The sequence below is a fragment of the Cheilinus undulatus genome, linkage group 1, assembly GCF_018320785.1.
Source record: "Cheilinus undulatus linkage group 1, ASM1832078v1, whole genome shotgun sequence".
Taxonomy (NCBI): Eukaryota; Metazoa; Chordata; class Actinopteri; order Labriformes; family Labridae; genus Cheilinus; species Cheilinus undulatus.
In genome coordinates this window covers 45,842,817-45,855,903 of record NC_054865.1, presented here as the reverse complement: position 1 = coordinate 45,855,903, position 13,087 = coordinate 45,842,817, and the positions used below count along the sequence as shown (strand labels likewise).

Genomic DNA, 13,087 nt, shown 5'->3' with positions numbered 1-13,087 from the left:
GGCCTTTTTGTTCTGCAACAAAGTGCCTTTTGCATTTTGCAGCCCTTTGCCTGCAAACATGCTCTCATTGGTTCAAACCGTCCCCTGTTTTTCTAAACAAAAGTTGAGACAGCTGCAGAGTTACAGCTCTGCAGGGAGACGAAACATTTTTGCACAATGGAGATAAATCTCGAGACATTTTCAGAAGTTCTCCTTGAGAACTTTTAACGCTTGTAGGCCACTCGATAAGAATTTGCTGGCGTAAGGGATTGTGTTTCAGAAATGCTTTTTTTTCAAGTCACGTTGCCCCACAACATGGGGCGACCAATAGTCTTTGAGGCACGTAGTCCTGCAGCTATAAAGCCGAGGCGTCTTCATTCATGAGCAAACTGCGACGTGGATCCTGAACAGCCGCGTGATTTTCACCGACACACTCACTATTACTTCGGACAATGCTGCGAGTAAGGTGTCTGAGAGGAGGTAGCAGGGGGGCCGAGGCTGCCCATCTGATCGGAGCCATGGTTGGTATTCTGGTGGTTTCATGTCTTTCATTTTTCTTCCAGAAAATTTTAGGGGGAAAAGTTGTTGATTGTTAAAAAAAAAAGCACATTACAGTCAACGTGAATAAAGAGATTTTGTTTCATCAGGCTACATCTGGGATGCTTCTCTCACTGTGGATCAGTTTGATTGGTTTATTGATTTATTGCTTGACGAAAATATTAAACAAATCGAATCGACTATTTAGACTTTGCAAACACTGATTTTGTCAAAGAAACCTTGGTCCAAGAATTGATTTGTTTCTAATCGCTGAGAAAGCCTTTTTCTGTGCGTCCTGAGTGACAGTGAGCAGCTGTTTGGCACAGATGCGCTCCCAAACTCAGTGACATTTGAGCTGCTCCTGAGCCAGCAGGGGCCACAGTCAGGCCTATCTGTGCAGATAAGGTTCCTTAATAACACGTGTACTTTGGCACCAAACAAACTGAAGGCATTTTACACAGATACCTGGGGTCACGTTGATTCTTTTGGTGTCCTTCACTGCTTTCATTGTAATTGGATCGACCTTTAAGTGTGAGCTGTCAGCCAAATCAAATATTTAACTATCACTGATTCATTATAAGAAAGAAAAAATAAACTGAATAACAACTGTGGAAAATAAACATAGCTTTGCATATCCACAAAGTATAATTTCAGTATAAAAAGATCTATTAAGTCTCAAGAATTTGCATTTTGTAGCCAAAATTCTGCCTGCTTGACTCATGAAGGCCTTTTTTCTGTTGCTGCAAACATTCAAAAGTCTCTTTCTGTCTCCTCAGGTTGGCCGGGCGTTGACTGGTTGGGTCCAGAGGACCTTCCAGAGCACTTCTAGCGCAGCTGCTGCACACTCGCAGCGTGCAGTTGAAGAGGAACATGTTACTGAACCTGTGCTGCAGGAGTGTCCTGTCTGTGCCTACAATGAATGGGACCCCCTTGAGGAGGTGATTGTGGGTCGTGCTGAGAACGCCCATGTGCCTCCCTTTACTGTGGAAGTGAAAGTAAGCAACACAATACAATCAAATTGTAAAAGAAGACTAATATAGTATCATCATGAGGCAGTGGGATTACATTCCAGTCCTATTGTAATCCTCTCCACAGGCTAACACATATGAGAAGTACTGGCCCTTCTACCAGAAGTATGGGGGCCAGTCTTTTCCTGCGGACCACTTGAAAAAAGCTGTTGCCGAGATTGAAGAAATGTGCAATATTCTGCGCCATGAGGGTGTCACTGTGGTGAGGCCAGAGCCCATCGACTGGTCCTTGGAGTACAAAACTCCAGACTTCAAATCATCAGGTAAAAAGAGAAACACACAATGCAGAGAGTAGCGTTTAAATTCTATGTTCAGATCAAAATATCCTTTCCTTTCCTTAATGTGTAAAGAAACTCGTGACTCAAAAACACTAGACATCTTGATTGACAGAGTTAATGATTTTCCTGTATTTTTCTTTGTTTTGAAAGTGCATGGCCTAACTACTGATCAGTTTTTGCATTCAAAATGTTGATAAGTGTGTGACATAACATGCATTTTTATTAAATAATTGCACAATGCAAATACACAAAGTGTATTTATTTTTTCAAAACCAGGGCCAGCATTAACATACTGTTTATCATCATAGTGATGCAGTAATATACTGGTATTTGACTACTCTTTTAATTGATGTCTTGAATTAAAGTTTGTATGAAAGGCTTTTATTTGTGAGTGCATAGTTTGATGCTTTGCTCATAAAGCAAATGATTTCGGAAAACATTTATAAAGCAAATGTTTTATTTGAGGCAATCGTGTGTTATTTTCTTTCTTTTTCAAAATACCTTTCAGATTAAAAGTTTCAAATGAAAATGTGTTAAAAGCTTCTATGCATATTGAAAGAAAACCACGTAACATGACATCAGGAAGTAAAAGAAAAACTTGAGATGAGCAAAGTCTACACCAGTGCTTCCCAAAGTGTGGGCCAGGGCCCACAAATGGGCCCCACAGGTACTGTCAGTGGGCCACAAAAGGTCATTTATAAATAACCAAAAATCATAGAAATAAAGAATTAAAATGTAATCAGGTTTTAAATGATCATAAAAACGTAAATAACACATTATTGATTTAAGTCCCATAAGTCACAAAAAAAAAAAATTTGGTCTGATGTATTCAATTGGTGTCATGGTTTAACTGGTATTGGATTAACTTGCGACACTGTTAAACATTCTATTATGACACTCGCTAATGATTTGAAGAAATGTAACAATGTATTCAAAGACATTAATGCTAACAGGGAAGTATGTTAACTGCGATAAATATTGCCGAAGTAAATTCAAGTGATTTAGCAGATCAGGGGCGGAGCCAGAAGTGTTTGATATCTGGGGCTTCCCTAATACGTTTTTAGTCATCATGCAGTTGTATGCACCATTTTCAAGCAATCTTTGGGACAAATTTAGATTTGAAAGACCAACAAAATTATAAATCTTTAAGCAAAAGTGATGCAGTTCCATCGTAAGAAAGCATTTTTTTTACATAATTTATTAAAATGTCTTTGATCTTAAAGTGTGCCCATCACTCTAAAGTCATAATACGCTGTATTGAAGATTACTTATTTTCACTTCTTATGACCAAAAAAGGGACAAAAACTGTCTGATATTTCTTTAATTAAAATTTGTATAACATGGATAGGGTATTTCTTACAAAAAGAGCACAAAAAGCAAAATGTCAGGCTCTGGATTTAGATGTCTTTTCAAAAATACAGAAAATGTTAATATATATAATACAATGTTAAAACTCTTTCATATTGCTGTATAAGCTCACACAAGTAAAATAAAACAGTTTCATTTCATACAATTTGTCTAAAAGAATGAAATCTCCATGTCTGTGTGTATACTATAAATAATTTCTTTTTGCATTTATTAATCGTAACAGTAAGCAGAAAAAAATACTATTCCCAGCCTAAAGATTCGGGGCTTTTAAGGAAACATCTTGGGCTCATGCCCTTTAAGCCACCGCCTCATTCCACCTGTGCTGCAGATGCCTGATTAAACGGAAAAAAAAAAGACAGCGGCTCATTGATTGTACTTTGTAACCCTACAAACATTTTCAGAGTAATATTAATGTCTCTGAGAGCTAAGCATTCATTTTGAAATTCCCTGTTTCTGAAATAAAAATATGATAAATAAAGGTAAATACTGGCATCAAATATTATGGTCTTAAATTGGGTGGCAGCGTACTGAAGTTTAGGAAAGACTGATCTACACAGTGAAAAGAACTTCAGTCCTAATAAAAACAAATATAACCAATAGCAGGTGCTGTTTTGTATGAGCACATTTCCAGCAGTGGTATAATCCTCACATGACTCGAGAAGCTTGTTTGTGGGAGAAAAGAGATCATTTGAGTTGGAGTATTCTGTGCTTTGAATGTTACTGAAAGACAGGCATGTGTAGGCATGCCTATATATATATATATATATATATATATATATATATATATATATATATATATATATATATAATAACCTGAAGACTGAAACAACCCTAATCTAGTTGTGACATATATTAGATTTTCAGGTTCAGCTAAGGACATGTCAAACATTAGGCTTATTTCTGACAGCACACACTGAACATGTATATAACATGAACATGAGTGCTTTTATAGCTTCAAATACAAATACTTTTCACATTACACGTTTATATAGGTAGTTTATTTCATAGTTTATACGCAAGGTATTACACAACACAAGATAAATGATCAATATATTCTGTTATTTTTCCTATAAATTATAGTTGTCTTTATAAGGCTTAGGCCATGTTCTGATTTAGAGTAAAATGCAATATGGTTTTCTTATTTGGTAAGACTATTAGTACAAGTCTATGGCCAAGAAGAGTGAAAATGTGCAGGCACAAAGTGGCTGAGTACAAAGAAATACAGCTGGTTTGAGACCAGGTGGACAAGATTCAGCCAGTCCCTTTTTTGCATTCAACATAACATGTACCTTTAATTATTAATTGGGCAATGCAAAATTGCAATACCAGGGATAGCACTTAGGAGCTACCTTTGTAAAGTATTGTCCACAGAGTACTAGCTTTAGTAGAGGTCGATTTAGATTTTAACCCTTGTGTTGTCTTAATTGTCTGCATATTTTACTTATCATAAGGTTTAAAAAATACTCACTAAAAATAAAATAAAGCCCGCTTATGGAGTTCAAACCACTTAAATCTGCTTAACATGAAGACATAACCTCTCATTCATCACAAACTCTTTCAATATCTTTTTTCCCTCTTTGCAGTGCAGAAAGAATGCAATAAACCAGTTGACTCTTCTTGTTTTTATTGCAACAAACCTATATAACAAGTGTTTCCTTGGCTGAGAAGGGTTATTAAAAATAGTATGATTGCTGAATTAATGTTTGTTGGAATAAATATTTGTATAATTTGTATAATGCAAGATATAATGCATAGCCTAAAAGTAGCAGAGTTTAACTTTGAATGCATTTTATTAATGAAAAATCAAAACTTTTTATCAGCTTAGAGCAGTAATGCAAATTTGTATTTACTGTAAAACGAAGAAGTCAACTGCAAACACTGTAGTGTCACTTTTTGAACAACCCTCACCCACAATAAGTTAAACAACATTAACTCATAGCATAAGAAGAGAACAGATGCAAAACAAATGCATGAAGAACATTAAGATCAGTATGGGTCCTGCAGACAACACAAGGGCTACTATGGTGTGATGATGCATCCATCAGTTAATTAGATGAAACTCTGACAGCATCATGTTGTAGTTTTAGGAAGTTATTTCATGTCATCTTGCTCTCGTCATGCATTATGATGTTTGCATTGTAAAATTTAGGTAGTTGGAGCAACCATGGAGTTGAATCAGTTAAACCAGTTTTCATTAAAATAATCTTGTATAGGTTTGAGCAACCTCTCCCTGGTTTTGACACAAGTTTTTTTTCCTTGTTAGCATAAGCTAATCTTGTGATTTGTTTCAGGAATGTATGCTGCCATGCCCAGACACATCCTGAATCAGTTAAACCAGTTTTCATTAAAATAATCTTGTATAGGTTTGAGCAACCTCTCCCTGGTTTTGACACAAGTATTTTTTTTTTTTTGTTAGCAGAAGTTAATCTTGTGATTTGTTTCAGGAATGTATGCTGCCATGCCCAGACACATCCTGAATCAGTTAAACCAATTTTCATTCAAGTAATCTTGTATAGGCTTGAGCAACCTCTCCCTGGTTTTGACACAAGTTTTTTTCCTTGTTAGCAATAGCTAATCTTGTGATTTGTTTCAGGAATGTATGCTGCCATGCCCAGAGACATCCTGATGGTTGTTGGAAATGAGATTATTGAGGCTCCCATGGCGTGGAGGGCTCGCTTCTTTGAGTACCGAGCCTACAGACCTCTGATTAAGGGCTACTTCAGAAGAGGTGCAAAATGGACCACTGCTCCAAAACCTACCATGTCCGATGAACTGTACGATCAGGTAATTGTGGCTGCGGCCCTCAGATTACCTCTGAACTTTTCTTTTTATTGCAAGACCCAGTGACCATAAAGTGAGAATAAACCATGGTGTCGGTTTCATGCAGGACTACCCCATCCGCACTGTGGAGGACAGACACAAGCTGGCTGCCGAGGGGAAGTTTGTGACCACAGAGTTCGAGCCCTGCTTCGATGCTGCAGATTTCATCCGAGCTGGGAGGGATCTTTTTGTTCAGAGGAGTCAGGTATGAAGACTCCTGCTTAACCTTTGACACAAATACTACCTGAACATGGTATGGCTTCATCTCTAATAACAAGTTCCTGATTCTTATCTAATAGTGCCTTTCACACCAGTCACATGCAAATCAACACGTAATGTGCGAATGAGATTAGATAAAGCAACCATATGCACCTGCTGACCTAATGACGTAACTCTTAGACGTCTCTGTCTCTCTGCAGGTTACAAATTACATGGGAATTGAGTGGATGCGTCGTCATCTGGCGCCAGACTACAAGATCCACATCATCTCGTTCAAAGACCCCAACCCCATGCACATTGACGCCACTTTTAACATCATCGGCCCGGGACTGGTGCTCTCAAACCCTGACCGCCCATGTCTCCAGGTACCGTGGGACTAAAGAGGCTACTGGTTTTATCTCACAGTATCTTCTACTGCCTTCTAATTTAACTGTTTGATAAAAAAAACACGACGTGTTCTTTGCCCTTTAACCTCAGATTGAGATGTTCAAGAAGGCTGGTTGGACGATTGTGAAACCTCCAACACCTTTGATTCCTGATGGTGGGTGCTCAAATTTATCTTTTCTTGTATAAGAAGATATTGTTATCTTGTATTGACAAATAAAGGAAACTATTGCCTTTCTGTTTAGACCACCCACTGTGGATGTCCTCTAAGTGGCTGTCCATGAATGTCCTGATGTTGGATGAGAAGCGTGTCATGGTTGAAGCCAATGAAGCCACCATTCACAAAATGTTTGAGAGCCTCGGTAAGTCTGGAGAGTCAAATGATTCCACACCCATTTAGCATCATTTTGGTCCTTCAAATACTCATTTTTGGGTTATGTAAGGGATATTTGAAGAACACAGGGCTTTTATGCAGTGGAATGATTTGTAAATGTGCATTTCTCCTGCAGGTATTAAGACCATTAAGGTGAGCATTCGCCATGCCAACTCCCTGGGTGGTGGCTTCCACTGCTGGACAACCGATGTCCGCCGCCGTGGTACCCTACAGTCCTACTTCCACTAGCCTTGCCAGAAATAGGCAGTTTTTATTGAGCTTTAAAGATTAAAGCTTCAGTCCCAAAATCTTAACAGAACTGTAATTGTTGAGTCTGTGTTGTCAGTTGATCGTGTTTGTAGACACAGGTTAATGAAGGCTGGAGCTTCGTGATACAAAAATTTACTGTTGAAACATTTGGAAACTATTTTTTTAAAAGTGCACACATTTAAAGAGTAACTAAGCCCCAGAGTTTAAAGTGAGGTGCAACCACCATGAGATGCCTTTAGAGCGTCTTAGACAGGGCTGGGAGGGCAAAGTGATAAGGCTGTGTCTAAAATCACTACCATTCACTATATAGTGCAATATATATGGAAAACACCTTCTTGTGGAGGCGTCCAAGTAAAGGGAGTATGAAATGAAAGGCCTATATGCACCTGTAGAGGACATAACTTCGAATGTCACCAACCTCATTTTAAGATTGTGGCATTGACAGAAAAGGTCTGGCTGCAGACCGTATACTGAGATGCTGTAAATCTCAGAAAGGAGGCGCCGTAATTTTCCCATACTACGTATTTCCAGTTTTAGATTTAAAAAGAAAATCACCTTTATTCATAAAGAAAGTCTGGCAGTTACATTCATGGAATAACCACATCGCAAATATTACAGTCTCAGAAACATTTCATAAATTAATCAGAGTAAAAGGTCAGAGGTCTAATTCGGGATTAAATTCTGTTTAGATCCATTTTAGAAGTGGCTCCCTTTAGCTTCGTTAGCTATGGCCAAAGCTAACATAGCTATGCTATCTATGCCAATGTAGCTAAGTTAGCTTTTGCAAAGTGAGCTTTGGCAACGTGAGCCTTAGTAAACGTAGCTACATAGCTAACATAACTATGTGGCTGACATAGCTGCAAACATAGAGCTTAGCTTAAGCTACATAAGCTATGTTAGCTATGTAGCTTCATTGTATATGGCTAAGTTTGCTTTAGATTTAGATTCCTTTATTATCACTCAGAAACATGAGCTTTAGCAAATGTAGCTAAAGTAAATTAGCTAAATTAGTAAATTTGCTTTTGCTCTGTTAGCCACGTAGCTCCATTCTCTATGTAGCTTATGAAGCTAACAGAGCTACATAAGCTATGCTGACTAGGCTAGAATGTTTTCTTGGAGGACAAGATTTTTTCTTGTAAGCAGGCTGTTTGCTCTGCTTTATTAAATATTTCAGGTTTTGCAGATCAGGTTTTTGTCTTTTAACTTTTATCCCTTATTGGAAGTTTAATCTGATTTTATTTCAAAAGTTTTAACATGTATTTCCATCCTGGGATATAAAGTGTCTCAGATGAACGGTCTGTGAGAGTGGTCTTCAGAAATGAATGGTCTGCAGCCAGACTGTCTTATTAACTACACTACCCACAGTCCTCGTGTGTCATAGCAAACTCTCTGATAGGTGGAGTCAGCTTTTACTTAGAAATATCAGCTACTGACTACCACTTCTGGTGTTAACATTTGCAGAAAAAATAATCAGGAACTGTCACACTGGGTGATACAAACTGCACCACATATGCCACTCATCTGCCAATGGAAATATTTGATTGTATACTCTGATTTTAAGCTATTGAGGGCAGCAGTTGCTATGCATGTTTCTAATACAATATTTAAATAATTTCGATTCAGATGTCCAAATATCCATATGTAGAGGTTATAGGGCTAAAAAAAGAAAAAAAAAGTGGTTTAGTTACTCTTTAACATTTGTGCATTCAGGGTGTCACACCTGTACTGAGCAACCTTAAAAACACAAATAGCTCCTACTTTCCTAGATTGGGTCTTTCTCTCCGAAATTAACATGTTTGAATTGTTTTGATTTGACATTGCTGTGCATCAGAGTGCCTTTGCAAACAGCTTTGTTGAGATATTTACGCTCATTAGCAAGAAATGAACATCACTTCAATCAGTAATCTCAATATTAACTGCATTTCTGGCCTGGCTGTTGTGAAGCTAAATTGTTCAAGACTTATTCATCTAAAAGTCAGAACATTTGAGGACAAGGTACAATTTGGTATGCGAGAGTCATCTGACAAAGGGCACACGGGGAGATGAACTACCTCCTCATGAAAAATCACAAACCACAATTCTCTCTTTTTCCAAAGTATTTTTTTTATTTAAAGAAATGTATAAAAAGTTGTTATGTAGGTCATTAAACAAGACAAATTTCTTATTTCTACTAGTATTTTGTAAAGATTTGAATTGATTGAACAGACAAACTTCTATTTATATTTTTCATACTCTTTATTGGATTTCCCAGCAATTAATGTTTTTATATATTTACTTAAAAAGTATGCGGTCCATATCAGATATTGTATACCTTTTGCCTCTGCTGTTTTCTTCTATTGCAAACTGGGCCAGTTATATGCTGATAGTCATTCTCACTGACCTGCTTGGCTGCTTTTTTGAGTGCAAAGCCTGAAGAATGAACAATGTTTTGTTGTGATGTTTTGTATAATGCAATATTATTAAATGTGATTAAACTACATACGTGTCATTTTTGTGATTTTATTCTTATTTGAGCACATTATTCCTGTTAAGCAATCATAGATCACTGAAAATATTGTGTTTAAGGTTTAATGCAGAATTACTCTATTTGCTTATCCTGAGGGTCAAGTGGCACCAATCTTTAACGGATCAGCCCCCCAGTATATTTCTGACCTCTTACATGTCTACGCCCCTTTGCAATCTGAGTCTGCTGATTGGCTTCACCTCATCATCCCTTTAACCAGATTAAAAACCCAAGGATTTCGAGCCTTTTCTGCTGTGGCTTCTAAATTGTGGAGCGGATGACCTCCTGAAATAAAGATCCCCCCACCCAGCCGACTTTTAGATTACATCTTAAAACTTATTTTTATTCTTTGACTTTTAACTTAGCATGAGAGTTGTGCGATCTCTGTCCTTTTATGCCTTTTATCTTTTTAATCCTTGTTTTTTTATTTCTTTTATTGTTTTATTCTGGTCTTATTTGCTCTAATATCATCCTACATGTTTTTATTCCAGCTGTGTTTGTGTTCTATTTCTGTGTTTTTACTGTGCAGCACTTGTTTCTAAAATGTGCTTCATAAATGAAGTGGATTGGATTTGATTAAATGTTTTAAGGGTATACTGAGTTTTTCGGGCTGGTACTGGCATTGACTATTAGTAGTTCATGAGATCAATAACTCATACTTGGAAACAATATGTATTTACAGTAAAAATGGGCCTTTATGAAGACTTGGTTATTTCAATGTTAGATCTACAGCTATGATCGAGTTGGAGCTGTCAAAATGAGTTGCATTATCGCAGTTAACTAAGATCCACGATTATGCATTCGTTTATTTCAGAATCAAAATAAGATTGAAGCTTTATTGTCCCTTTCGGCACACTCTGGCTAAGCCACTGAAGCGTCTCCCTGTAGCCACAGTAATATAAAATCAGTTAACCGCTGCTCCTTCATGTCTGCAAATGTCAATTAAAAAAATCAGACAGTTCAGTGGACAAGTCAAAAGGCATCTGTATCTTGTGTTATCAAACATTTACCTTTTTACTGTCCCCTTATTTCGTTTAAGATCCACAACAAACTAAGGCTGCAAGTAGCACCAAAGGGCCCTCGCACCCCGGTGCATGTGGGGATATTTTGCAATCAAAACAGTTTAAAAAATACAATACTGGAAAAACATGATCTAAGTTTCCGTCCCATTCAGGGCCCTGTCCTGTGTTGAAAACGACCAGTTCTCACAACTTTAGATGTCCATTATGTCTAGAATAAGAACCAAAAATTTTGGAGACAACCAGATGAAATCTGTAGGCGGAGATTCTTCAGATGTGACACTAGTGATCCTGCCCAAAACAGCCAAAAGGCCCAATTTTAACCTTCAACTGTTTGTAGTGCACTTCATATACATTTTAGAGGATGGTCCCAAGAGACCTTTTTTGTCTAATCAAGGTACATATGTGCACTGACTTTCATTCCCATAGCTCTTACTCAGTCCCCTATGTCAAATTTGGGGCCCCTGTGGAGAATAAAAACAGAATCAGAGGGGAAGACACACTAATTGTGGAGCCGAAGTAGCACACTTTTAAATTTAGTTTATTGTGATCAGTAAAATAAAATGCTGATACAGATAATCTTCCAAATCCCAAATACAATTGCCTTTGGCCCTGGTAATCAGCCAGGCTAATAGTCATCATACTCTGTTTCCTAACTGTTGCAGTGATGCAGTGGTAAGCACCGCCTCCTCACATCAAGAAAGATCCTGATTTGAATCCTGATTAAACGGGGCCTTTCTGTGTGGAGTTTGAACGTTCTCCCTGTGCATGTGTGGATTCTCTAGCTTTCTCCCACAGTCCAGAAACATGCTCTTGTGACTCTAAATCGTCCAAAGGTTTGCCTAGCAGTTTGTCCCTACATGTCAGCCCTGCGATTTACTGGCAACCAGTCAAGGGTGTGCCCCACCTCTTGCCCAGTGACAGCTGGGATTGGCTACAGACCCCAAAAAGGACAAGTGGTATAAATAATGCATGGATAGATGTTTCCTAACCCTAACCCTGGTGTAAAAGGTACTGACATCTTCCATAAGAGGTTATATGGATTAGAAATATCTAACTAAACATAAAAATGCAAGTTAAAGTTTAACTCAAGGTTTAACTTACTGAAGAACATATACTTCTGAATGCAGAGTACTCAAAAATGATTTTAAAAACAACTGAAGAACTTCAGTATAATAGAACCTAAGTATAAAATAGAACACATAAATGCAATTCTGATTCTCTTGTTCTTCATTTCGGTACAGTTGTGCAGTAAATGTACCTGTAGGTGTTTGAAAGAAGATTATCAGTTGCATAAAAAAGATCTTTTTAGGTCACATATATCTGTGAACACAGAGTCTGCTGATAGATGACAGCACATTTACCATTCATCCATAAACATTAACCAGGATGATGTGTCAGAGTGAAGTATATCACATCATACAGTACGCGATTATGTAAACTTAAACAAAAAGGATCGCACCGTTGATCAGAGCCTGTGTTTTCATTTCATTTAAAAATTAGTCTTCTCTAAAAGTGGAATTTTCCTTTCACTCCTTTTCCCCTGATGCTGTGGTTATGAAACACAGATTGTGAAAGGTCCCTCAGGTGAAATGTGTAATGATCAAGGACGTAAAGTAGAGAGATAAAAAAACATGCCCTAGTTTTTCTATCACGTTATTATGCAATCAGTCAGAGGCAACTGAAAATCTTAAGGTGCAGTAATCTGAAAATATATTAAGAAGTCAAATCAAACAACACAATATGCTTGACATTCAACCAGTACATCTGTCTTTATTTGTTGAGCACTGGTTCTTCATACTAAAAGCAGGTCTAGACCAAACCATTTTTTAAAATTATGTACAAAGACCCAACTTTGATTTATTAGGAATGCACAATATTATCAGCATAATATTGGTATCAGCAGATAATAAACTTAGCACAGAAGTAGGGAAATTCGTGTTTTGTAGATTGTTTCTTTGTTGTAAAAGTGATTCTTAGCAATAAATCTTATACCATTGGAAAGCCTGTTTTAAATGGTGCCACATTTGTAATGATCATGCATTTGTGGGATGGGCAGCAGAGCTGAGTGTGTGGGTTGGGCCCATGAAAAATTTGACAGCTTTTCTCTGCCAATGCCAAACAGCTCATTCTGCCGTTGACTCTTGTTTGGTGTTGTTTGGGTGATTGAAATCTGAAGAAACAAGACATACTGTTAGCTTGACAATTTAGCAAACAGGAGCCTCAGTAGCGTGTGGAAGAACAGCCTGGCACCTCCTCCTCATGCTGGTCACCAGCCTGGTCACACACTGCTGTGATGTGGCATCCCA

The 13,087-nt window shown here is 37.7% G+C and overlaps 1 protein-coding gene across 1 annotated transcript; it reads left to right on the top strand.

The window, feature by feature from the left end:
• The first annotated feature begins 370 nt into the window (after positions 1–370).
• gatm (glycine amidinotransferase (L-arginine:glycine amidinotransferase)) lies at positions 371–9,704 on the top strand. The gene is made up of 9 exons (XM_041810799.1): positions 371–500; positions 1,293–1,511; positions 1,612–1,807; positions 5,784–5,974; positions 6,078–6,215; positions 6,430–6,594; positions 6,707–6,770; positions 6,859–6,975; positions 7,123–9,704. Exons 1-9 carry the CDS (start codon positions 432–434, stop codon positions 7,233–7,235), a joined length of 1,272 nt encoding a protein of 423 aa, XP_041666733.1. The 5' UTR covers positions 371–431; the 3' UTR covers positions 7,236–9,704.
• Positions 9,705–13,087: the final 3,383 nt, after the last annotated feature.

Bases quoted from the DNA above. Each gene is read 5' to 3' on its own strand.
- gatm (XM_041810799.1), top strand. From the start codon at position 432: ATGCTGCGAGTAAGGTGTCTGAGAGGAGGTAGCAGGGGGGCCGAGGCT. The intron at 501-1,292 runs GTTGGTATTCTG...CTGTCTCCTCAG, and splicing joins CCCATCTGATCGGAGCCATG to GTTGGCCGGGCGTTGACTGG. The intron at 6,216-6,429 runs GTATGAAGACTC...GTCTCTCTGCAG, and splicing joins TTTTTGTTCAGAGGAGTCAG to GTTACAAATTACATGGGAAT.